Source organism: Marmota monax, unplaced genomic scaffold (assembly GCF_021218885.2).
Source record: "Marmota monax isolate L192 unplaced genomic scaffold, Marmota_monax_Labrador192_F-V1.1 WCK01_AAM20220418_F8-fsc00025, whole genome shotgun sequence".
In the NCBI taxonomy this organism is placed as follows: domain Eukaryota; kingdom Metazoa; phylum Chordata; class Mammalia; order Rodentia; family Sciuridae; genus Marmota; species Marmota monax.
This window is the reverse complement of record NW_026691950.1, coordinates 447,562-474,868: the sequence shown is the minus strand read 5'-3', so window position 1 is coordinate 474,868 and position 27,307 is coordinate 447,562. Positions and strand designations below refer to the sequence as shown.

At 41.7% G+C, this 27,307-nt stretch overlaps 1 protein-coding gene and 1 pseudogene across 5 annotated transcripts in view; one reads left to right on the top strand and one right to left on the bottom strand.

The window, feature by feature from the left end:
- Tbc1d1 (TBC1 domain family member 1) overlaps nt 1-27,307 on the bottom strand; it is a 220,853-nt gene that overhangs the window by 54,275 nt on the left and 139,271 nt on the right. For 3 of the 5 annotated variants that reach the window (XM_046447077.2, XM_046447142.2, XM_046447466.2), the window contains 6 exons: nt 23,298-23,426; nt 21,665-21,751; nt 19,519-19,799; nt 17,526-17,687; nt 16,762-16,881; nt 15,682-15,821 (listed from right to left, as the gene is read on the bottom strand). In XM_046447077.2, the coding sequence (XP_046303033.1) occupies nt 15,682-15,821; nt 16,762-16,881; nt 17,526-17,687; nt 19,519-19,799; nt 21,665-21,751; nt 23,298-23,426 (919 nt within the window). The remainder of the gene's footprint in view (nt 1-15,681; nt 15,822-16,761; nt 16,882-17,525; nt 17,688-19,518; nt 19,800-21,664; nt 21,752-23,297; nt 23,427-27,307) is intronic. The other 2 variants (XM_046447305.2, XM_046447393.2) reach the window with 2 other exon arrangements.
- Nucleotides 12,550-13,606, top strand: LOC124094630 (small ribosomal subunit protein eS6-like; annotated as a pseudogene).

The window sequence follows — 27,307 nt, the reverse complement described above, 5'->3', positions numbered from 1 at the left end:
CGTGTGAGGAGCTGGGTCTATATCATCTTTGCCAATTCGGGGCTTTCACCCAAAACTATACTGGTGTGCCTTCAAAATGTGATGATAAAGACGGTACATTATGAGAGGTATCATGGCTATCTGCAAAATGGAAGCTGGATTTGGGTGGCAGTCATTGGGCACGGAAGGGTTGGGGCCACTGTGTACTGCAGGACAGAGAACTCAGCTGGAGAAGCCAGAGTCCCCACTCTGAGTTTACTGGTAACATGATACAACAGTCCAAATGGCAAGTTCCAAGAAGAGCTCAATTTTCCCCTCTGTAAGTCCAGGAGGTTTCTAGGCATGTTGATTGGCTTTTTCTTCCCTTTAAAAGAAACAATTTTAATGACCTCATAGGAAAAGTAAACATGTATATGTGTATATTTTTAAAGGGAAAAGTTATCTATCATCCTACTTCCCAAACATAAGCACTCAATATTTTCCTGTATTCTCCCTCTCATCTTCCACTGACTTTTTGCTGTATGTTTAGATGAGGCTTTCCTTCTGTATTCTGGGCACTGTGTGCATCACCATGGTCCATTACCAACTTTCAAAGCATCATAATGGGATACATTGTCTGAAGGTCTGAGTGCACCCAAGCAGGGGCAAGGCTTGGAAGGTGGGAGATCATGACTGACTCACACAGAGGTCAGAGTACGACATGCACACTTAAATCTCTGAGAGGACACTGGAAGCTTTCCAACTGGATTTAAAAAAAAAAAAAAAATCAACAGGGTCACATCACAGCCCCACGCTGGACAGACATTGATAAAAACTGCTGGGAAAGGAAGAAAATAGAATTAGAAGCAGATGGTTTTCTAAGGGGCTTAAGGAGAGGTGACATGGGGAGTACAGAGAAGAAACACAGGACCATGAGAAGCAGGAATGGTCAAGGTGCATTCAGAGATCCACACAAGTACAAAGAAGCCCTGTCTGGGCTGTTGCTTGCACAGCCACCCTGGAGAGGTCTTGAGCCTCAGTGGCCAACAAGGACCTAATTGTTAAAAACTCCAGCTAGAAACTCTGCTGCCTCCCTCTGCCTCGCACGCATATGGGACTAAAAAACCCAGCCCCACCCATCCATTGCACAATGCTTATCTGGATGTGATCTAAGGTCGAAATCTGTGAAAGGAAGCCCATGACTTAAAAGTTAGGAAATACTTTTGTGCTTTGCTGAGAAGAGGGGATGGGGAAGTCCACAAGATGAAACAAGACGTTTAAAATAGTGAACCCAGTTCTTCCCTCAACTCCCACAATGGTCACTGGGTATATGTGGAAATATGACCTTTCCACCTGGGAAACCCCAGCCCAACCGCTTTCCTTATAATGCCAGTATTCTGCCTCAATCAACTTGGGAAAGCGATTTTCCTTCCGAGGTCCAGAACATCAAGCACCCAGGAAGTGGTGTGAGTGGTTTCAGGCTTCCACATTCTCATCTAGCAAATGGAAACAGACTCATTGAGCTGGCTTCTGCCCCATAAAAGGGAGTACCCTGAGATATGTTTAAAACCTGGCATAGTGGTTCACCCCTGAAGCACCAGCCACTCAGGAGGCTGAGGTGAGAGGGTCCCTTGACCCCAGGAGTTCAAGAGCAGCCTAGGCAACATGGTGAGGCCCCATCACAAAAAAAGTAAATAAAAATAAAACCCTGATATATTCCAAATGCTTAAATGCAATCCGTGGACAACTCAAGTTCAAATGTCTTTTGAAAACTGCTTTTGTGGTAATGTTTTCTTAAAACATTATCACAGTTTATAAAAAAAAAAATTACTAGACAGGCAACATCTCCTTTTGAAAGTCTCCACTAACTGTAAGTGAATACAGCAAATCCCAGCACATTAACTTCCGTTTATAATTGTTAAAAACTGATAGTTATGACCAGATGCAATGATGCACACTTGAGGCAGGAGGATCGCAAGTTCAAGACCAGTCTGGGCAACTTACAAGTCCTAAATGTGATGTTAAACGTGAAGGAGGTAAGATGGGAATAGGAAAGACAGGAAATGAACCAGACATAACTTTCCTATGTTCATACAGGCATACACGTTCATGTAACTCCACATAATGTACAACCACAAGAATGTGATCCTAAGTGATACTCCATGTATATATGTCAGAATGCACTCTACTGTCAGTATATCTAAAAGGAACATTTTTTTAAAAAAAAAGTAAAGGAGGAAAGGGTAGGAAAGAATGGCTGTCATTTCTGGAGGAGGAAATGTGGGGAAAGCAGCTTTCACTGACTGATCCCACATCCCTCCTTTATGAGGTAGGTGCTATCACTGTGCCATGTTATAGCTGCAGCATAGAGAAGTCAAGCAACTGCTTTTGGCCAAACAGGTCACAAATGCAAGAGCCAGAATTTAAGTTCTGGTCTGATTTAAAAGTCATACTCAAAGCCATATGCAGTGGCACATGCCTATAATTGTAGCTATTCAGGAGGCTGAGTAGGAGGAGTATAAGTTAAAGGTTGGACCGGGCAACTTGGCAGGACTATGTCTCAAAATAAAATTAAAAGGCTGGGAATATAGCTCAGTTGTAGTGTGTGTACCTGGCATGTGTGGATCCCTGGGTCGAATCTCAGCACCACACACACACACACACACACACACAATAAAAGTGGGCATAAAATCCTGAATAGACATTTCTCCAAAGATAACACATACATAGCCAACAAGGTTATAAAAATATGTTCAACATCACCAATCATCGGAGAAATGCAAAACCACAATGAGATATCACCTCATACCATTAGGATGCCCACTGTCAAAATAATCAGAAAGCAATAAACACTGGTGAGGATGTGGAGAAATCAGAATCCTTGGGCATTGCTGATGGGAATTTTCAGGAAAACAGTAAAGAAGTGTCTCAAAAAATTAAAAACAGAAGTACCACATGACCCAGCACTCCCACTTCTGGGTATACACTCAAAAGAATCGAAAGCAGGATCTCAAAGAGATAACTGGCACCCATGTTCATAGCAGCATTGTTCATAAGAGCCAAGAGATTGACAATGCAAATGTACAGACAGATACATGCACAAAACAAGTGTGGCATGTACTACAACAGAACATAGGTCAGCCTTAGGAAAAGGCAAGAACCTGGGAGACATAATGCTAAGTGAAATAAAGCAAAGCAAGAAGACAAATACTGCATGATTCTGCTCATGTGAGGAATCTAAAATAGCCAAACTCACAGAAACAGAAAGCAGAATGGTGGCTGCCAGGGGCTGGGGGAGGGGGAAATGAGAGTGTTTTATGGGAATAGAATTTCAATTTTACAACACGAAAAAGCTCTGCAGACTCATTTACCACATTGTGAATATACTTAACACCAGTGCACTTACACCTAAAAATTTATGGTCAAGGTGGTAATTTTAGGCTATGTGTTTTTTACCACAAAAGTTTTTTTTTTTACCACTTTAGAAAATTTAAAACTCTAATTCTTAACCAAGACACTTCAGCCCATCAGGCCTTTCTGAAGTTACACAGGACTCTTTCCCTCAAGTGGCCGAGGCCATTACTAGAAATACTCATCACAATGGGAACTACTCATTTTCTTTTGCCCCGTGACATATCAAGAAAACAAGGGAGTGCAGGCTGGAATGAGCAGTGGGAAAACTCACAGGGCCCCTGTTTGAAAAACTCCCTGGCTTGGGAAAGGTGAGCATGGGAGGCAAGAGGCTTGCTTTAAAATGAAGACCTCAGATTCTGGGACATTCTCCCAAAGGTCACAGTAGCCAAAAGAGGAAGTCACAACATTCCCAAGCCCCATCTCTCTGCCACTTACTCACACCTCTCTTAGGGGTTTGATTTTTGCAAATTAAAGCTGCCACTTTCACAACTCAAATTACTGACCACCCCAAGTTTAGTAATTCCACGGATGAAATGGGGGGACCCCAAATAATTATCTGTAGTTCCAGCCCACAAGAGAGAAATAATAATAAATCTGAAAACCTGATAGTAACTTTGTTCTTTGATGGGGTGTTAGCCAGTCTCTATCCAAGTCCTTCAGGTAATAGGATATTCATACTACTTACCCCTGAACAATCTCACCTACTACAGAACAACCATCAACTGGAAAAGCTAAAGGCTTTTTCATTGTCCCCTGCCTTTGGTTGGTAAATGATATAATTACTAACATCACACCAACTTACGGTGGCAGGGGGCTATGCCCCTCCTCCCAGCTCTGGCCCATTCCATACTCCCACAGCCAGATGACAGCTGGGTGGGTCCTGCTGCCATGTGGTACCATACTTCTCCCACCATTCCCTGGGTAAGCAACCAGAGCTGGGCCAATCAGTTCTCCCTCTCAAAATCTGCAATCAAACAGATTAGCAGTTAGGTACATGGATGCCTCCAGAGCTAAGAGGTCATACAGCTTGAGGACTGGTGTGATCATACAAGGGGTAAGTGAGCTGGTAGAACTGGCATGCAGAATAAAGAAGAGAACAGAAGATTGCAGGTAAATGGATAGAGTTGGAGAATATAATGCTAAGTGAAGTAAGCCCATCCCAAAAAACCAAATGCTGAATGTTTTCTCTGATTTAAGGATGCTGATTCATAATGGGGGTTGAGGGGGAGTGTGGGAGGAATAGATGAACTTTAGATAGGACAAAGGGGAGGGAGGAGAAGGGAGGGGGCGTGGGGGTAGGAGAGACGGGGAATGAGACGGACATCATTACCATAAGTACATGTATGAAAACACGAGTGGTGTGACTACTTTGGGTACAACCAGGCTATTTGTGTAATATGAATTGAATTGCATTCTGCTGTTATATATAACAAATTAGAATAAAATAAAATTTAAAATAAATACATAATTTAAAAAATATTTTTAAAAAAAGGAATAGAAGAAAAAAAAATGATATGACTCCAAAGAGAGAGCCAGAGATGTCCTTGATTCCTGACAACTTCCTAGTTCCCAGCTCTTACCTTTATCTTGATTTCTAAAGCCTCCTTCTGGTTACACTGGCTTGAGTCATTTTTTGACTCTTGGAACTGAACAATCATTGATGAAAACAGGCTTACACTCAGCTGTTTCCTGAGCGTCCCCCAAGCGACGCCTACGTGCAATGGGTATGCGGGGTAATTCAGAAGCTGAAAACAGCTTCCTGTCTCATAGAACTCAATCAGGGAAACAAACAGGATGCTCATACTTAATCAGAGAGGGATTAATGGAAAGAATCGGGAATGCAGATATGATAGCCAAGTTTCCAGTCCATTCTACCACTGACTGCCTGTGTAACATTCAGTGGGTCCCATCCCCTCCCCACCCACCCACTCACCTGTTTCTTCACCTGTTAAATAAAAAAGTTTGGAATAGATGACATTCAAAGTCACCACTTGCTTTTAGTAATTACACTTGAAACCTTTTACATACTCATAATCAGCAACATTATTTTTAGGAGTGGTGTGGGTTATAGGCTATCTTTTTTTAAAAAAATTCTGCCCAAAGTTTACTTCAGTTAGGAGCCAGTGCAATTCTCCACCACCCTGCAGCCCGCACTTGCATTTCTGAAGGGCAGAGTCGGGGAGGGGCACTCTCAGGGAGTTCATCAGCCCAGGCAGTGTGTCCAGGAGAGCTTTTGACATGTCAGAACACTGTAGAGCTGTGCTCTCCAATACAACAGCCCCTGGCCCTCTGTGGTTCTTGATCACCTGAAATGAGGCTAGTGTGAGTAAATAAAATTGTTAATTCATTTAAGTGTGATTAGTTAACATTCCAGTTTAAGCAACTGTATGTGGATAGTGTGCCTACTATACTAGACAGCCAGATGTGGAGTTCAACGTGTAAACCCACTGCAAGATCAGAAGCTCCCCAACAGGGACAAACACAAGCCCTTACGGGACAACAGGAATAGAAAGACTGCCGTGCCCTCGTGGGAAAGAAACAGTGGCACTGGATCCTGAAGAGGACACTGGAAAGTCTTCTAGTGCTAAAGTACCATGGGTAGGGTACAGACAAAGGGGAGAAAATGAACAGGAAGAATTTTCTGGGCAATGGAAATAGTCTACCCAAACCAGGGCTGCCTGAGGAACCCAGCACAGCAGAGAAGAGCATCATATTCTGCACAATCAGCGCTGCAGGCCCCCAGCCTGCCCCCTCCACCCCTCTTCCCAAGTACCAGACAAGGTGGCAAGGTACCCAGCCCTAAATCAACACATCCTAGCCCCCTTGTGGCTGGCCAGATGACATGGTTTCAGAGAATGAGATGCACAAGAAAGTCCATCAGGCATTTCTGGACAGTCTCACTCTCTGGATACAGAGGGGTCACCCTTTCCTCCTTGATACTTCCTTCTTTGTTCTGCTTGGAAATGGAGGGGAATCCGAAAGTGGAGGCATCTGGGAGGATGAAACAGAAAGAGAGAAGGGGCTGGGCTACATTATGGAGCTGCTTTTGCTCTACCATTACAGATTTCTTATTATGGGAGAAAAATTAGTCCCTCTTTGGTGATACCCATGTGCAGTCGGTCAGATGCAATCTCAGAATGATTTCAATTTTGGAAGAGAGGTGCTGGACCATGTGAGAACTACACGACAAAGAAAATGAGCAATAGGAGGTGAGAAGGAACCTCCTCCCCACCCCCAGTCAGTGGAAATCCAAGGACTTTGCCACGTGCTGAGAGAACAACTGTATGCAGACCAATGAGTTGCAGACGGACACCACCCAAGACTGAGGCCACAGCATTAGGGATAATGGGAGAAAAGTCTGAATAAGGTATACAGTGGTTTCTCTGAGGGAGGATGATAAACTCAAAGTGGCCATGGGAAGGAAAGAATCTACCTCCAACTTTCAACCTAAGTCTCACACATGAAGCTGAAGAAGCCAACTGTGTCTACCCTGCCCTCACCCAGCCCTAAACACAAGCTTTGCAAGAGAAAACGCAGGGTCAGTAAGACAAGAGAAACCTTCCCTCATTAACAGGGGAAGATGCTCCTGCAAAGTACAACCCCCAAACCCAGAGCACCAGTGAGACTAGACCTCCCATCACAGGACAGTCCTCAACAGAGTCTTCAAGCTAAAGACCTGGGCAGGAAGGGACCACATTCCTAACCTTTCTGTGGAAGCCTATCATCCTCTCAAGTATCAAATTCACAGTCTGGCACTACGATCATGTTCAGAATGCAAGACCACAATTACAATGTTCTTGCTTTAGTAAATGAGGTTTCAAATCTTGTTAGGACTCAACACTGCAAATATTTTCATTTATATGAAAGTGATAAAACAAATTTACTTGGAAAAAATCCATTTAGAAAGCAATTTAATGCACCCCTTGGCTTTATTTCAGGAATTTTACAAAGTCAAGAGCTCCCTGACTATGCCTGAAGTTGTAACCCTGGAGCTGCCAGAGCTCATGCACAGTGGAAGCACATAGAACTTGCCCTCTCCAGGAGACAACGTTCTCTCATTTAAGTAAGTATAAATAACAGAAACCATCCAACTAGGTAGATTCTAATTCTGCTAAAGTTTTAGGATTACAAGTAATGCCCCAAATACTTTACAAGCAAGCATTAACACTCAATTCTAGAACACTTCCAACACAGACATGTGCTTTACTGTAACTCAGCCTTTTGCTGCACAAGCACTAATTTAAGTGAGCAAACCAGTCAAAACTCCTCGCTAATTTATTCCTAAAACTGTTAGCAGTTCATTTTTGTGATTGAGAGAGTAGATTTGGAGTTAAGCTCATTCAATTTAAACCTGAGCTATGTGAATGAGAGATGTGGGAGTCATAGGCACATTTACTTAGTCCTTCTAGCCCCACTGCTTAAAAATTGGGCAGTGACACCTCCAATATGTTGGTCGAGTCTAATTGTCTGAAAGTTCAGATATTAAATGCTTAACACGTGATATAGATAACTGTAATGGTTACTATTAATACTTGATTAGTTTCATGGCAAAGAAAATAGGATTGACTGGCTGTCTCAAAATGTGCTATAGGATCCATTTCTGTTTTTCAATCCATTGTTTATTTTACTGATAATCCACTCAGTATTTGTTTTTTGGCCAGAATTTAGGTCAGAATAGGATGTTCTTGTGCTTATCAGCCATTGGGACTTGAGGGTTCTACCCAAGAGAATTCAAGCTCCAGAATCAGAGACTGGGGTGAGGTCCAGCAGTACATGTTTCCACAGGTCCCAGGGGATTCTGGGGCACACTCAGCTTGAGAACAGCTGAGATAAATGTAGCTCCACGCAAATGCCACTAACCTGTGACCCTCTGACTGCCTTTCAGGACCAAGGGCAAGCTATGGGAGCCCCAGGGAGGCTCCCCAGGGACTTGGCTTCCTGTGTGCTTATGAGGGCAGCACCAGGACCCAAGACACCCTCCCTTTCAGCCTGGAGCAGAAGAAAGGCAAACAAAGCCAGCCAGCAGGGAAGCCCAGCTGGTGAACCAGGTCTCTCCCAGCCACACTGGCCTCACCAGCCCCGCCCAGCCTCTGGAAAAGGAGGTTCCACACCAGCTCACACTTAAAACTCTTTTTTAACTTTCATCCACAAAACACCCTTCCCATCAATGTTCACAATGGTGAGATTCTTAACAGCCTCAAAGAGGAACTAACACACATGTCGATCAACTGATAAATGGATAAGCAAAATGTAATATGCCCATACAACAGAATGCTAATTCCCATAAAAAAATTAAGTACTGATAACTATTATAACATGAGAAAGATTGAAGGTATTATGCTAAGTGAAAGAAGCCAGACACAAAGGACCACATAGTGTATAATCACATTTACATGAAATGTTCAGAATAGGCAAATACACAAACACAGAAAGTAGATCTGTGATTGGCCGGGGATGGGGTGAGGATGGGGGTTGGTATAGTGGATTGGGCAATGAGAGCGAGAAGATTCTTCTAGAGGAATGTTTTAAAATTATATTGTTGTGATTGCATAATTTTGCAAACACGCTTTAAAAACAACAACACTGAATGGTATGCTTTAAACGGGTGACTAGTATAATAAACGATTATATCTCAATAAAGCTGTTTTTTAAGCAAAACAAGGCTTTTCTGGCAAGAAAACTAATCCAACCATCCCTCACAAAGCACAGAGAGCCCAGGAGTGGGGAGAGCCAGGACCAGGCCAGCAGACACCTGCAGTGCAGTAGGTCAGGAGCCACTAGCTCCCGAGTCCTGTGAGGACAGGGTCAGCACCTTAAACTTTGCACCCAGGAAACCTGCTGGCCTCACCTCATCCAAGCCCTGATTCTGAGGTTATTTTGGGTCCAGACCAGCCTACAAATTTTATTCCCCTGAAAATATTTCCAAACTACTTGCTGTTCCCTTGCTTTAAATACTTCATGGCTCCCTGTGCCTAGAGATTAAAGTTTGAAAATGACAAATCGAGACCTTCCACTTTGGGCTTTATCCTGTGGGTAGTGACACACTATGGATACCCTACGGAAGAACTCCCTGACAGCTGTAAGGGAGTAAGCACTGTCACTGTCACTTGACCCCTTGATGGAAGGTCAGGGATTCAAACCCAGGCCATCCAACTCCAGTGCCTCCAGAAGCCTGTTCCCAAGCCTTCTTCCCAAGCATCAATGACAAGATGATGTCCTCCTAGCCCAGCCCGTAGCTCCAGACCTCACACAAAGCTCAAGGACTAGCTATTTAACTGTCAGTGGTTCATCAGGAAAAGCTCAACCACTGCTACCTTTACAATGTTACAGGCACAAAAACAACAAGGCGAGGTAAAACCTTGCCATTCACTGTGGCTTCCCTGACTTCTCAAGTGACCTGCCAAGAAGCACAACATGGGGGAAAATCTACTGCTTTAACTCTAGAAATCCGTCAACAATCAGATTCTTGGCTTGCAATACTTTATCTTGAACCTGGTCTTCATCCACCAGAGAAAAGCAAAATTATACAGAAAGCAAATTAAGAACAAGCTTTATTAAAAAGGCATATGTCTTGCTGGCAACTAGTTTAGCCAGGCCATAAAGCCCTGTAGAAAAAGAGATATCTCAATTTCAGAATGTAGTCCTCTATTCAAATACGTTGCTAATGGGTAAGGATTATGAATATTACAACAGGTCCAAAATAAAAACACGGGGGCTGCAGGGGAAGCAAGCATACTTTTGGGGGGACTGGAAAGAAGCCAGGGCCATCAAGACAAGGGAGCAACACTGCCATCAAGTGGTAACTGTTGTTCAAGTCACCCCTGAGGTCTACTGGGTGACTGAAGCAGCAGACCAGAATTCTGGAGAGGGAGGTAGTGGAGAAAGGAGAGGAAGGAAGAAGGGAAGATGAAGAAAAGGAGGGAGAAAGAAGAGGAAAAAGGAAGAGGAAGCCTCTACTCATGCCAGGTCCCATACCCACACCCATGACTCCATGAGATAAAGGGGCAGGTCTAGCGAAAAGTTGAGAAGCACTAATCAAAATTAAAAGGTCAGATATGATGTCACTACAGTGCTTATATTTTTCAGTAAAGTTTTACTTGTGTTGAGGCACAAGAGTTTACACCTAGGGGGGCTGAGACATGAGGATCACAAGTTTGAGGCCAGCCTCAGCAACTTAGTATGAGCCTGTCTCAAAATAAAAAATAAAAAGGGCTGGGGATATAGTTCATTGGTAAAGTGCCCTGAGTTTGATTCTCAGTACCACCTAAAAAAGAGTTTTATTTGTTGTTATTCTACTAATATCGTTCATTAAAATTTCCTAAATGTACATAAATTCCTGCAAATTTGGCTATACACAACAAAAATCACAGCCATACAATGCTTTGACTTTTTTTTTACAATAACAGTCATCATAACATTCAGATTATATACTTTGCTTTTCCCATTACTGTTTATATCCAAAATTGTATCTAATGTTTACTAGACTTACTTAACCTTACCATAAATGGGGCATATTGATACAGCAGTACTCAAAACACAGAAAACCTTTTAAACTTTCATTCACTGGACTATTTGCTTGTACAGTGTTCTTATCTCTATGAAAAGAGGTTTTCGGTCTTTTTCTTTTTTTCCCCAAGGCATGAAACTTTGAAAGCTTCCGTTGTTGGTAAAATGCACAACATAATCTGAAATCCTTAAATGAGAAGTATTAGACTAAGACTAAAATTGTTCCCTGGCACACAGGTTAACAAAAGATCTGCCTTTTGCCGTATAATATATTGTGTTGTATTATCATTATATGATCCTTTTGTTTTCATTGGTGGTTCTCAATTTTTCACTGGGCACCACAGACACCTGGAGAGTTTCAAAATATAAAGTTAGACCAGTTCCTTTGTCTCATGGAGTCAATTATATATTAACATATATGTAATATATTAAATTATTATGTATCAATTATATAACGATTATTTCTTAACAATAATGAATTTTCTTTAGTATGATATAATGGGAAAAGAGGCTAAGGAATGTAAGTACCGTCAAATCTCTAGTTATAAGCTGATTTTCAGCCTTGGTAGCTGGCCTGACAATTAGGTTAGATCAGGGGTAAGAAAGCAAACACCTGCAGCGTCCTGTGCCCTCAGTACCATCCAGAGCCCAAACTCCCCACAGTGGGAAATGGCAGCAGAAAGGCAAAGCACCACAGGTTTGGTTTCATTTGGCACATCATCAAATTTCCTTCCTATCTACTATCACATGTTTCTTATCACTGCATTTCCCCCACCACACTGGCTCTTTGCTTCTCCAGATCTACAACACTTCTCAGAAAAAGGGTCACTGATGGCTAGGGGTGTAGCTCTTTGGTACAGCATGTGCCTAGCATGCTCAAGGTCTGGGTTCCATCCCCAGCAAGGCAAAGAGGAAAAAACAAAACGTCACTGATAAATCCAGAATGATTTGAGGATTGAGACAGGAAGTCCCTTGAGTCCCAGAGCAGCCTAATGAAGAGGTGCAGACCAAGACTAGAAGATCTGGATTGGACCTACTGCAGCTGCTTATTGTAAGTAAGCCCTTGCTGCTCAAAGTGGACCAGATACATGAGAATCACTGGGAGCTTGCAGAAATGGAGATGCTCAGGACCCTCCTAGACCTACTGAATCAGAATCTGCCTTTTAACTAGATTCCCAGAGGTCTCACAGGGATGCCAGCATTTCCCATGCTTGCCTTCAGCAAAGGGCTGGGTGGCTCATCAGCAAGACTCTGAAAGAGGATAAGCACTCGGGGCCCTTGGCTGTGCCCCAAACACACTCCCAACCTTGCAACAGCGTTGCCATGGTTGACTAGCACTCCCCTCTGTGGAGTGAATAGTTTACCAAGTATGGTCCTTTCAAATTCTCAGAATCTTTCACCCAAAGAACCCACAGCACTAAGAAGGGACAACATGCTTTCCTGGGTTTCTACAGCAATCACTGTAAATGGCTGCCACAAACTTAAAGCATCGTGAGCCCTGTGCTTTAAATTTAAGGCACCATGTAGCTTTTAGTATCCTATTTACTTCATGATCTGTGTTTGTTCTGTTACAAAAACATTTGTCTTGCCAAGTGTTCGAGTAAAAATTGGTGACTTTCTACTTATAATGCAGTTTCCCTTTTGTGTAGAACCTGCTGGGCACCTGACCTAGTGCCTGCCTGAGAAGAGAGATCTACCCCTTGGAGGTTCAGAATTAAATCCTGCTGCCTCAGGCCTTGCTAACTTAAAGCTGGCTTTTTTTTTTCTTTACTATTTTTAATTGTAGGTGGACATAATACCTTTATTTTATTTGTTTATTTTGTGTGGTGTTGAGGATAGAATCCAGGGCCTCACACAAGCTAGATAAGCACTTTACCACTGAGCTACAACCCCACTGGAATTCTTACAAAAGACCACTGGTCACTGCTGAATTAAAAAAAAGAAAACGGGGCTCTTTTTTGTGGTGCCTTATGGGAGATCAGCTGCTCCAAGATGAAGTTGAATATCTCCTTCCCAGCTATTGGCTGCCAGAAACTCAATGAAGTAGATGATGAGTGCCCACTTCATACTTTTTGTGAAAAGTATACAGCCACAGAAGTTGTTGCTGATGCTCTGGGTGAAGAATGGGAAGTTTATGTGGTCTGAATCAGTGGCAGGAAGGACAAACAAGGTTTCCCCATGGAACAGGGTGTCTTGACCCATGGCTATGTTCACTTGCTACTGAGTAAGGGGCATTCCTGTTATGGACCAAGGTGAACAGGAGAGAGACAGTGCAAATATGTTTGAGGTGGCATTGTGGATGCCAATCTGAGCATTCTCAACTTGGTTATCATTAAAAAAAAAAAAGGAGAGAAGGATATTACTACTGCACCTCATAAACTGGGATCCAAAAAGCTAATAAAATCTGCAAACTTTTCAACCTCTCTTAAGGAAGATAATGTCTACCAATATGTGGTCAGAAAACCATTAAACAAGGAAGGCAAAAAACCCAGGACCAAAGCACTGAAGATTCAGCATCTCGTTACTCCACGTGTCCTGCGACACAAGCACCAGATTGCTCTGAGGAAATAGTGTACCAAGAAGAATAAGGAAGAGACTGCAGAATATGTCAAACTCTGGGCCAAGAGAATGAAAGCCAAAGAAAAATGCCAGGAACCAATTGCCAAGAAACACAGGCTTGTCCTCTCTAAGAGTTTCTACTTCTAAGTCTGAGTCCTGTCAAAAATAACAATTTTTAAGAGTAATAAATAAGATCAGACTCTTGGGGGGGGGGGGGTTGGAGATATAGCTCAGTGGTACAGCACTTGCCTAGTACTCACAAATCCCCAGCACTGGAAAATAAAAATTAAAAGAAAAAAAGTCTGATGGATTTGGGAATGTTTGCCTGCAGGTATTAGACAAACAAGTAAATTCCTAAATACCGATTAACCTCCCACCTCATTCAGACAGGTTTCCAAAGTGTAAAATTCAGATTCTTGCAACTTAATTACTTCACAGGGAGACTGTACCTAGAAAAAGTCACACGCCCCTGAGTAAGGGACAAGTTAACTCTGTTGGAGATGATATTTGCACAGTCTAATCTCTCCACCTCCATCCACATTGCTCGACTCCCTATTTCCTCTTTCAATATTCAGTTGGAGCCACACTCCTTACTAATACCCTTCTTGCCAGGTTTTCACTTATCTCATAATCAGAACTCCCAAATTACAAACAATCCTATTTATCCTTCAGTAGTGCTATTATTGCTAAGCAAACAGTGGATCTTAAATTTCTGGTGGTTGGTTCTAGTAGTATTTTCTGAGTGGGATGAAAAGGAAAGGACAGTACAAGTACCTCTGCCTCAAGTTTTTCACCTCCAGGCTTCCTGGCTGTTTAGTTGAAGTGTACACTAGCAGAACGGTCCGTCATTCTGAGCACCAGACACCAATTTATGCTTCTCCACAGCACACATGTATGACCTTCATGCCCAACACATGAGCATCAGCTGCCCATGGGTTGAGCCACTAACACAGAGCAGAAGCAGAGACTTTGCGAAGCACAGCACAGACTCCCTAGGACCTCTGGGGAAAGAAGCCCCAGGGCCTCTCAACTGTCTTTGTCTCTCCCTCAGCCTCAGAGGACTAAATGGAAATGTCACAGACCACAGCAGAAGGCTCTGGCATCTCTGTGCCCTGAGGATGGGGAGCAGACAGTGGCACAGAATGAACTGATTTGGAAGACAATTGATTTGGGAGAAGAAAAGTCACAAACAGAAATCAATCTTCCTCCCCTCTTCCACACTCCAGTCCCAATGCTAACTAATGTGGAAGGAGGAGAGAGAGACTGACAGCACGTATGTCCACACAGACACTCAGAACTGTACTTTCCATTCAGTGCCAGACCTTGGCCAATAGGGAGACACCTGAGCACACCCACTTGAGGCAGAAGCCTGCGGGAACTCCCTGTGGGGGGACACTCCATAACTGAAGTACAGCCAGCCACAGCCAGCAGCTCATGCTGGGCATCTCTGGCTGAAGCCAAGGGCATGTGCAGATCAGAGGTGAGCTGTGGAGCACCACCCACAAGCTGAGCGCCTGCTCTGCACTAAGCATTTTAAAACCCACATCTTCAACATGCTCAGTTCCTCCTCCCGGGCAGCTTCCCCCTCCCTCTGCAGCCTGTGGGCTCCTCCAGTGGGCACGGGAAGACTGAGGCACTGCTATCCCTGCCCAGGCAGGCAGGGAAAAGAATCAAAATCCCTCCACCCAGCACAGTAGCTCCACTAGGGGCCACAGCAGGAAGGTACTGGCAGAGTGGCCACTCCACCCACGGTGCCCCCACAAGGAGGGGACAAGGCAAGAGAAGCTGAGTGCCAGGAGCACAGAGGGACCTCCATATCACAGGAATGAACTTTCTGTTGGAAACATTCAATTTGATTTTATTTCCAATGTTATGAATTTCAAATATTTTTATAAAACGTATGAGTAATGACATCATGCTCCTTTGCTTCAATTGGTGTGGTAAAAGGCATAATTAATCCCAGACTGCAAGTAATTAATTTAGATAGCTTGTTCTAGCTCATAGCTCCTATTTGGGGAAGGCTGCTGGCACCTAAATGGGGCCTCCACCACCACCTGGGCTTTGAGCGCCTGAATATGGGAGCACTGTTACCCTAAGCGAGTTTTAATGTCCTTCCCCACATGCAACTTTGGAGCTGCCTCAGCCTCCCAGATGCCGAAGTGGCCAGCTCTCTGCCCTCCGCCAACACAAGGGGCCTCCTGGGTCTTGACACTCTTCCTCCATTTCCCTCTGGGGTGGCCTTACCCTCGTATCTGCCAGGGGAGTCGCATGCCTTCTGTGGGGTGGCCACACGCAGGAATATCTGCTGCCTCCATGAGTGCCGCCGGGTCTTCACTGGGGTCCCACCAGAGTCACCAACGTGGTATGCTTTGGATTCAAGGTCCCTAAAATTACAAGGTAATGAATTTATGACTGATAGGAAAGCATTACTGTTTTTTTTTTTATTGGTTTTTTAAAAGCAGAACACTAAATTATCAATTATTTTTGCATAAATAATTTGATAGTCATAGCAGTTACAGCATGCTCAATACTCCTAAAGGACTACTTTCCTACAGTGCATGAAAAGATCGAGAACGCACACCCTAAAACAATTTCTATTTGGAAACAATTTCTTGGAAAAGGTGTTAAGAAATGCTCCACAGGTCACAGCTTCCAACTGGGCCTTTCTTGGTGCCACTTCAGAAAACAGAAGCTGCCTACAGGGGGCGCTATCATCAGGGCCTCAGGACCCCATCCATGTGTTCTCAGCACAAGCCTCCATTGGGTCTACATCACCAAAACTGCCACCAAAAATGAAAAACTGAGTTTAGCTACACAGAACCATCTAGGCAACAATTGTGCAGTTGCTTGCTGGCAGTGACTGCTTTGTATTTAAAACTACAAAACAAAGTATAATTGTCAATATTATAAATACAATTTAATCCTAAACCTCCTTCCTATTCACAGGACCACTTGGGGAGGTAGTTGTAATTTATCCTTAAATATGGACACACAAGGAAGCTATCTCCCCAACTTATAGATCAGACATGCTAATTTAGGACAGCCACAAACGCCCCACCCGGCAACGCTGCTCTCAGAGCCCTGCTTCACACTGAATCTACTGAAGATGACATTAATAAGAAAACTTCAGTCAAAACTGGAGAGCAAGTTAACTGCACATTTTTAAAAAGACATCCAGTAAGAAAAAAAAACATGAGAAAGAAGATACAATGGATTTAGCTCAAATGATTTTTTTAAATGGCATAAGAAATTAAAATAACCCCATATATCTGACAATTCAACACTTATAACATCCAGGTTTGATATATCTAAATCAAGCCCTACCTTTTTGTGTTCATAAAGTCAGAGGTGTTATTTTCATCTACAGGAGCCAGAAATTTTAGAAAATTTGGCACAGAGGAGGAAGAATGAAGTTTTTTCCGCAGGGCATTACGGTACGAAATGCTGAGAGTTTGGTCAGAAAAAGAGTTTAGGATAAAGAAATATAAACACACAAAGTAAAAAAATATAAGCTTCAGAATTTTAAAAAAACACACATTTTCATTCTACTGCTAAGTAGACCAGGTAAGAAATTAAAAATAGTTTACAAATAAGATTCAACTTTCATTTTCTGTCAATAAGATTCAATTTTAAATGAATGGAATCAATAAATGAATTTTTAAAAAAAATATATCCACCTTCCAAATGAATGAATCTTCCTTTCAAACTAGGGGAAAAAAGAAAAAAAAAAAGGACAATTTTCCTGACAATCAGGAAGTTTCTGATATAGCACAAATGGTAGTGAACACAGTTAAACAAAGCTATTCAACTGTGTCTGTATGTGCACACCAAGGGCAGGGGAATATGAAACTAAGTACATACAAAGTCTGTCATCAAGATTGCTTTTATATTGTTCAAAAAAATTAATAGCAAAATTTAACAGTGAAAACAGTAAGATCCATTCTAAACAAAACTAAACACGCACACACAAGTGATGGTTGGGGAGTGCTGTGTGGCCATCCCCCCGACCCCCAAAGGGCAAGTGCTCAGCCAGTGTGAACTCCCAGCAAAGACAAACGACACTGAGCTTGCCATGCGAGTGTGCTCACCTCTTCGGCACAGCATTCCCACTTTGTTCTCCACTGGAATTATGTTTTAGGTACTTAAAAAAGTTTGGCGAGGAGGCGGAGGGATTAAGACGAGGTGGAGGAGCAGGCGCCGAAGGCTGGCCTGAGCAAGGCTTAGACTCGCCCAGGGGTGGATGGTCCACGCTAAACAGCAATGGGAGAGAACACGGGGTTAGAGGGGGAAAGGAGGCAGAGGGGAGGACTGTAGCAGGAGGAAGGAAGGAAGGAAGCAAAGGGAAGGAGCATAGACGGCTGCCTTGTCTCATGTCTCAGTAAAAACTATACAGAAGCACAGGGCTTCTTTCCACTTCTCTTCATCTCTGCTCTCCCCGGCAGAGGCAATTTCCAGTAAAAACAGTGTGTACCAAAGGCCATTCTTGATCGTTTCCCACTTGTCTATGCTCCCAACGTTATTAGACTTTTTTCTCTACTCCATTTCCGGCAACCCACAGGAAAAAAATCTAAAATTACAACAAAAACAAAAGCAAAAAAGAATATATCTAAAGTTTTAAAAACACATCTCCTTTTGAAACAGTATCCTGCCCTGAGTTTCAATGTCTTATTTCCTACAGACAGGAGAAAACGGTTTGCAAGAGGGAAACGAAGCAAGATGACCATTCGAGAGAGAAAGACAGACATTTCCCTGCCCCATCTCTTCTCATCATCGATGTCAGACATGATCCTGCACAAAGCTACCTTCTTAAAGGAGAAAGAAAAAATGGTGAAACTAAGTTGCGGCACCTTGAGTTGTGTGCAAAAGAAGACTTGTCAAGAGAACCAGGACTTTCCAGGTGGGAGAGCTTCCATTACCACCAAAAATGCCAGAAAGAGAGGAGAGGGTATACAGGAGTTTAAGCAGAGAGGAAGCAGTACATGGAAAGGGTGTTGGGAAACAATGGAAACCTATGTGGCTAAGCCAGGCTGTGCCACTCTCAATGTATTTATTAAATAGTTGCTGGCAGAAGACCTCCTTCTGTGATCACAGTTGTCCAGCTGAATTCAAAGAACCAGCCATGCTTTCCACTGGTGACTGAGAACATTGCCGACAGGCTCTGCTACACGAGTCCCAGATGATGAATGCATGTCATTTCTTGAAACATTTCAAACACCACTGCACAGACTCATGCGGCTGCACCAACCTCCTCTACCTGTGGACAAACTAGACAAGCCCCACGTGTGTCCTGGAGCTACTGCTGTCACCAGAGGAAGGCAGCCACTGTTTACAGGTATGGCCCTAATTCATACTTACCTCTGAGAGCTTTTAAGAGATTTTTAGAGGTATTCTGTATCTATTCAACATCTATTCATAGTCTCTGGCACTTAAGATTAATCACTAAGGTGCCTGGAAGGAACAGGGAAAACTTCTGTCACCATGCTCTTCACCCTTCTTTATAACCAGAAAATTCCAACTGTTCACTTGAAGCCCAATTACTAAACTTTGTAAACCTGTTACAAGAATCCAGAATTCTGAGTGAAAGAAATTTTAGACAACATCTACTCCAAGATTTTCCCAGGTCACAACTAGCTTAAGACAAACCTAGAGACAGGACCCAGGCTGCTGAGTCCACCCCAGTATCCAAGGCCTGTCTCTCCCACTCTGCCTGTATAAATACTGTGCCTCAATTCTATCACAACTTGCTTCTAGGTCTCCAAATGAGAATCTTCTCACCCACTTGCCAATTTGGTAAAGATCAGCTACCAAGTTACCAGCTACATGTTAAGGACCATTCTGCTTAGTTTACCTACTCCCTGACAATACCCATACTTGAACAAGTAGCAATCATCTCTTATCTGTACACTTCCTAGGGGAACTGAGAACACATCACTGCTGCCAGTTTTATATTTTTAAAGCAAGAGTAAACGTGACTCAGGTTTCTCTTTCACCCAGTGAGCATCCCCCAGACCCGCCTACCTGGTTAGTCAGACACATCCCAGCTATTTACACAACAAATTTTATGTTTTAAACAAATCTTACTTTCGTTCGTGAGGCGTCTCTGTGCTCACTGAGTGATACCTCATAAGTTTTCTCTGAGAGACCCCTGGAGAGCCCTGAGTGGGCTCTGGAAGTTCTGGGCATCCCACCGGGAAATGACTCAGGGTGTTTGCTCGCCTCCTGAAGGTCTGCTGGGGGGAAAGCGAAGCAGGCTCTTCTGTGAAATGGCCCTCCGAGTCACTGGACAGGTCATCCGAAGAGCCAAGGAGCTTGAAGGAACTCTCAGAGATGGGCAAGGCCTCCTTGTCACCCACAGACGGCTCCTGGTAGCAGACAGACAGCAGATCAGACACTCTACGGGGGATTTGTGGGATTTAGAAATCTCTAATCCCAGCGCAGAAAAACATTGCAGACACATTTGATTAGAACTTTTTCTAGTGGCCACCAAAAATATGACATAAAGATCCATTAAATACTTGCTTGCCAGAGACAAGATGCTAGTTTGCTGAAGAAATGGGGAAATGTCCAAAAGCAAGAATAAAGACCATCATCCATAACACAGCTGTCCTGAGTAGAAACACTATAAGTAGTTCCCTCGCCCTGGAAAACAGGACTCTCCTATTGCTTGTAAGTAGCACGAGTGCTGTTCCCCTTGTCTCTGCTGTTTCATCAAGTTTCTTTATCTTTGCCAAGCATGTTCAAATGTTACTCACACCTCAAGGCTCTCTCTGAATTTGATCTAGTGCTGAGGTTTAACTTGGTAATCTTGAAGTTAAAATCTATATCTTATATTACTCTTAGATTATAGAATCTCTCTCTATAGGTAATTGTCATGATTCAGAAGAAAGCACACAACTTCTTCCTGCACCTCATTTTCTTATCTACAGATAAGAAAGTACAGTGAAATTTTACCTATTTCAAAAAAACAAATAAGATAATACAGTTGAAGTATTCTGTGTACTATAAAATATTATACAAATGCAAGTTATTGTTTCATTAAGGGCTGCACAGGACTGAGTTCTCAAACATTAATAATCACAGCAACATTTTAACATTGTATTTTTTAAGATGCTGTTGAGAGAATGAACCACTACCACTTATTCGCACTAGTGTTCAGCACTGAATCCAGGACACGGCAGTGCCCAATACATTTTTATCAAATGACAAAATAAGACAAAGCATACCAGCAGGCCCCTACTAAAATTTCTAAGAGGGTCAGATACATCAGCATAACTAGACAGAAAAGCAATGAGTTCATTTAATGATGGAATGGAGAACCCAATTCTACCTTTTCATTTGATACACACTAAATAAAAAAGGCCAAAAAATGCAAGTATATATTACATGCTATTCAAAGAAAATACCCATTTTGTGGACTTTCAATTTCATGTGTGTGTAGAAACATGTTTGTGAACTACATCACAACATTAAATGTGTTCCTTACTCTTGGTTATGGCCTAAAAACTTTGAAAGCCACATATCTAGAAGAGATCACAGAAGAATTTAAACCATTCCTGTGGTATGGAGCTGGTCTCCACAAAATTCCTCATTTTTACATCAGAGCATACTCTAATAACAGAAAGAAAAGTTGGCCTCTTCAGCAAAACCCCAAACCCCACTTTTTGGCAGTTATGATGTTGAATCAGGTTCAGATATGCCTAAATATCTAGGAAGAAGGATATGAGACAAGGACCTATATCCAGGTTTGTTATCAAAGAGAACTGTTCACTGCTATAATTGTGCTTGGTGACAGATGCTTATTTAGAAAAACATGGGGCCAGGTAGAGGATAAATTAAAGTTTCAGAAATTTAAGTTGTATATTTCTCTGAATTCACAAACCCCCTTTTGAGGCTCTCTCTGTTTTAATTATTTTTATTACTAAAAAATCTACTCCGGAAGAAAATTCATTTGCTACATTGTGATGAATTAGAGCTTAATTGTCTAAAATTGTGATTTTGTTTCTTTGTTTATGGAACAGCATCTGCTTTTTAATGTAAAACTTTTGTCATGGTAGAACTACATGACCAGCCCCTCCACCTGCACCAAGGCGGCTGGAAGTACCAAATTTTGGGGGGAATTGGCGGTATGAGGATTTTTTTTGTTGTTCTTTTCAATAGAGACCTATAGTTAGAAGATGAGCAAAAACTTTTGGTTTCTCCAGTGTCATAAAAAGAGATATGTGCTTACTTTGCTGATGTTACTTAATGTGCTAGACACAGAGCTGTCCAGATCCACACTGATAGAGTGTTCCTGCAGGCCTTTGGCTTTATTACCCTATATGAAGAAAAGACAGTTGAATTATGAGCCCTGAGGCTTATGCAAAGGCATTAGCCACAGGCATGTTGGTCTATTTATATAAACTCAAGAAAAAAGCATCCATTGAGAATTGCTGGTAAGCATTATGAACATTAAGAAAAATCAACATTTCTGTTTTGTTTTGTTTTTTTTAATTGTTGTTGTTTTAAGTACCACACCAAGCTAAACATTCCAACACACTGTGGATCAGTCCTTTGGCAGGAAAAATAGGCTGGAAAAAGACAATCCATCTACAAAGAAAAGCAAGTACTCAAACAAGCACTCTCAATTGTTCTCTCCCAAGTCACATATCATCATAACCAGACAGCTGCCCATACCCTGAAATCTATTTTTTATCCCTCTAGAAGCTCTCGAATGCAGCCCTTCCAACCCTTGTTTTATAAATAGACAGTTTTTAATTATCTCAGGAGATGTTTAATTATCTCAGGGGATGTTACAAATTTTGTCAGAAATATCCTCAAAGTACATTTTAATTTTCTTTAAGTAAATAAAGTACGTTTCAAAGAGGATTTGTCATAAAATCACAAAGAACCACAATAAAATAGTGCAAGCTCCAAAAAGGTGTGAAACTTGGACAGAAAAATCAAATGTTGATTTCTCAGATGTGCTATCAAGGCTATGTATACTCCTGGAATGGGTTGGTGGTGGTGGGAGGGAGTGATTTCTTAAAGAAATCCCAGATGGATGCGTATGTGTACTTTGTTCTTCCTACGCAGCTGCAGTTGGTAAATTTTTTCTGTAAACAGCCAGAAAGTAAATATTTTATGCATTCTGAGTAATATCTTGTCTGTGGCAAGTATTTGATTTTGCAAAAAAAGCAGCTTTAGACAATAGGAAAATGAATGAACATGACTGTGTTCCAATACTACTTCACCAACAGGAGGTGGATGGCAGACCCCTCTATACAGTTCCAAACACTTAACAACAGGAGCCCACAGAAACTGGTTTTTTAAGGTGTCACTAGTAACACCAGGAAGAACAGAACCCACACCAAATATATCATCTGTGCTCTCTTCAAGGACTGGCCAGTGAAGAACACTATTTGGGGAGGGAAAAAAAATCCCATGGAATAGAATACAAAAGGTTGGAGAATATATCTTTTTAAACCTTGGGCATGGTGGGGCATGCCTATAATCCTAGCAACTCAGGAGACTGAGGCACAAGGATCACAAGTTCCAAACTAGCCTCAGCAACTAAGTGAGGATTTAAGCAACTTAGCAAGATCCTGTCTCAAAACAAAAAGTAAAAAGGGCCAGGATGTGGCTCAGTAGTTAATGGCCCCTGGCACAGGGTTACTGCAATCCCCAGTACCAAAACAAAAAAGACTGACATTTAAAAACAAATTTAAAATGTAGATAACATTGTTTTAAGACAGAAGACATAAAAAAAGCTGTACATTTTTTATACTTTATGATTAACACTGATATAATAAAAGCATAGAATTAAATCTTATACTTTCTTAAAAAGTGATTTAACTTAAATCAGAAGAAATTAAACCACTTACCCGGGACAAAATACTTTCTAAAGACTCTGTTAAAGATCTCTTTGCTTTATTTTTCAGCATATCTAGCCTAAATCGAGTGGCACTGGCTGGCAATTCACTTCCAATATTTTCTGCTGCAATCTGTGATGCCTGAAAAAATAAAATCATGAAAAGTTAAGTGATTTTTAGCTTCCTTAAGAACCTCTAGAATTCATCTTTTTGGAACCAGGCCATCATTCTGAATCTGCCTATGCTCTCATCTGCTCCTTAGTGAAATGCCTATAGATCCAGGAGACAATTTGTCCTCGAAAGCTTATTTTGATTATCCCAAATAAAATGAAGAAATGTTAAGCCCATTAGAGGAGTTCCCTCTTCCTTAACTAACAATAATGTGAAACTGAAATCATAAAGGAGTTTGACAACCACTAAATGAAGTTCATTGCTACTTATTAACAAGGAGGTATGTTAAAAAAAATGAAAAATCCGAAATTAAATCGCTTCTTAATATGGACTCTTACCTGATTGCTTCCAGCTGGACAATTCTATTAGAAAAACACACAAATAAGCAAATGCCCCACTATTCTGAATTCCAACATAGTCTTCATTGTAGCTATTACATATGTCATGCATATAAAAAAGCATAGTGACTACTGTAACAAATACCTTTGCTACCACCTAGGTCTGGCTGAGCTAGCATTGCCATGAGTAGGGGCTCTGGAGCTGATGCCCAGATCAAATGGCTCTCACTGGTCCCTAGCCATGTGGCCTTGGCCGTCTCAGTTCCATCACTTGAAGACTGAACTTTCCTCACAGAGCTATTATGAGATGTTAATAAATTAACATACATTAAAACACTTTAAGCAGACTGGACCTCAACAAATGTCAACTATCTACTCCATGCCTACTATCTACTCTATATGCCTCCTCCTCTTACTAGGAAGTATTATAGACATCCTTGAAGTCTCCTGGTCAATAGCCACCACCCTCCATATAACCAGTCTCCTAAATTTGGTTTTTATATCAATTCACATTTTGTACATTTACATATATGTATCCATAGAACATATGTTTATGTGCAGCTGAAATTTTAAATAAAAGTTTACTGTACAAATTCTTTTTTTTTAATATTTATTTTTAGTTTTAGGCGGACACAACATCTTTGTACATGGTGCTGAGGATCGAACCCGGGCCGCACGCATGCCAGGAGAGCGCGCTACCACTTGAGCCACATCCCCAGCCCCCTGTACAAATTCTTCTGTAATTATCTCTCTCCTTCCAAGGTTGTTTTGGGGATCTATCCGGGTGGACAAATGTTCTTTGACTACTTTCATCAGAGTGCAGTACCTCACTGTATAACCAATGTATTCATGTTCCTGTTGTTAAACATTTGCCCCCTTTTCTTTGCTCTTACAAAGGAGGCTTCAGTGACCTTTCTCAAACAGATTTCTTACATTCACATGAAAGGTTATACCAGGTAAATAATTAGGATGCCCTTGCTGGGCCATGGAAATTATGCATCGTCAGCAATAATAGATATTGTTAAGTTTCTCTTCCCTAAATGGTACCAATGCACAGTACCAGAATTAGCACAGAAGAGTCACATTTACAGGGTATTATATTTTTACATTTCTGTCAATACAATAGGCATAAGATATGCCTTCCTTGATTCCTACCTCTATTAAGCATCTTTTAATTTCATTCACTAATCTGATGCTCAAAGACAGTACATTTTCTCTGAAAATAATGAAACCCTAATTTTCCAATGAACATTACACAGTTTTCAAGGCAAAGAAAAGGTTACGCTAAGAAATATATTCAGCTTTGTATAAGAACAAACCTCAAAAATGATTACTGGCTTGGAAATTCCTTCTAGAAGGGAGACTGCCACTTACTTTTGTGTTTTCTTAGTCCTGAACACACAATCTCTGGATAGACAAGCTTGCTGAAGAGGGAGAGGATGGCCAGGAGCAGGGCTGCATGCCTGGCTCGGGAGGCTAAGGCAGGAGGATTGCAAGTTCAAGACCAGCCTTAGCATTTAGTAAGGCCCTAAGCAACTTCACAAGACGCAGGCTCTAAATAAAATATAAAAGAAGCCTGGGGATATGGCTCAGTGGTTTAAGCACCATTGGGTTCAATCTCCGGTACCAGAGAGAGAGAGAGACACAGAGAGAGAGAGGGGATGAGTGGTGATCACCAGGCAAACCCCTCAGGACACACACGTGAGGCAGCATGCAACTTGCTTTGCAAATACTAACTTAGTGCCTGGTAATGCTGTACACTATAGGCAGGTGCTTTGACAGTTGAGATGGGTCCTATGCTATCATTTCCTAAGAACAGAAGCCTGCTCACACTTGAGACAGTCTCCAGGGTAAAGGAAATTATCTACAAAGGGCCCTTAGGGAGCTGATTTTAACACCAGTTTACCCACACAGTTAAGACACTACAGAAATACTTTCAAACTGAGAATAAGATTTTCATAAAAAGAGAATCAAACTGTATTGACAGTTCTGACAGATAAGGAAAATATTGGCTGAATGTCTAAAAAAAGCAGTTAATAGTAAATCCCACATAGAGAGACAATAAACTATACTTGTGTAAGTTTTTAAACAAGGCCTGAATCTCTCTTCATATATATTATATATGTGTATTAGGTATTCACCTAATTCAATGCTGTTTTTGCTCTCTTCTACCTCTAAACAGATCCTTTTCTATGACTAGAAGATGATAACCTTCTAGTCTGACATAGAAGGTGATAACCTAAATATAATTTGGAGGTAATGTGCAAACAAATTAGAAAATAATATTCATGTTTATCTAAAAATATAAATCTAGAAGTCTCTCCTTTGAAGATGATACTGGTTCTTAGATAATTACTTTATAATTTGGGGGCTCCATAGTGAATTCTACTACAGTCATCACACTGTCCATACTTTAATGGGTGGGAAAGTCTGAGTGTGAGAGCTTGGACACAAGTGATAAACTGATGCAACACTGTTCTCAATCTGGAACCTATAGTCCCAGGATGGCAGTCCACCAGCAGCCTCTTTTACAGAAAAAGCATGGAGAGACTGCAACAGTCACAGTATGACCCACAAAGCATGAATTGCTGATATGCACAAGAGCAGGGACAAGGCTTGGAAAGGCCATGATAAGAGGACAAAGCCAGAAATAAAAACATGCACTGCAAGATTTCACTTATGACAAGTTCTGGAACGTGCAAGACTAATCTAGGGTGAGAAACAACTCAGTGGTGGCCAGAGGAGGAGGTAGTGAGGACAGACTAAAGAAAGATAATGGGGTCCTGTCTGGAGTGACAGAGATGCTCCACATCCTCATGTTCGGGTGACCCAGTGTAGCAGTCCTCAAAACTCAGTGGATGCTACAGGGATGATTCATGTGACTTGCTATGAACAAATTTTACCTCCAGAAAGTTAAAAATGAATATCGAATTCTACTTAATAAGATGCATGCTAAAGTTTTTAGGGATAAAGAGCTTATAAGAAATTTTCTCCAAAAGGCATCAAAAAAACAAGGTGAACTAAAAGATGGACAGATGCATAATAGAGCAAATCTAATAGAATGTTAAAGTCTGCAAAATCTAGAGGGCACCTGAATGCATAGCAGAATCCTTTCAACCTTTCGGTATGTTTGAAACTTTCCTAATAAAATGTCAGAAAGAAAGGAAGACAAATTTATCTACTGGAAATGGACTCAGACTAACCCATTAATAGTTATATAGCATTACCTTTTGTTAAATTCCTTTTAAAAACCATGATCAGAATAGGCTTGGCTGCACATAAGCTAACTGGTTGTCCTCTGTTCCCTTTTTCTCATCTCTAAAATGGGATTGTTACTTCCCACCACAAAAACACTGTTGCAGCAAGAACAGAATAATTCACATTAGAAATGAGAACTCCATCTGATGCGTAGCAGCATTCAGCAAGTCACAGTTGATTTAATATTAATTTTTGTACATTCCCTGCAGATACAAGTAGAAATGATATGCCCACTAAGACAAGACATCCTCTAAG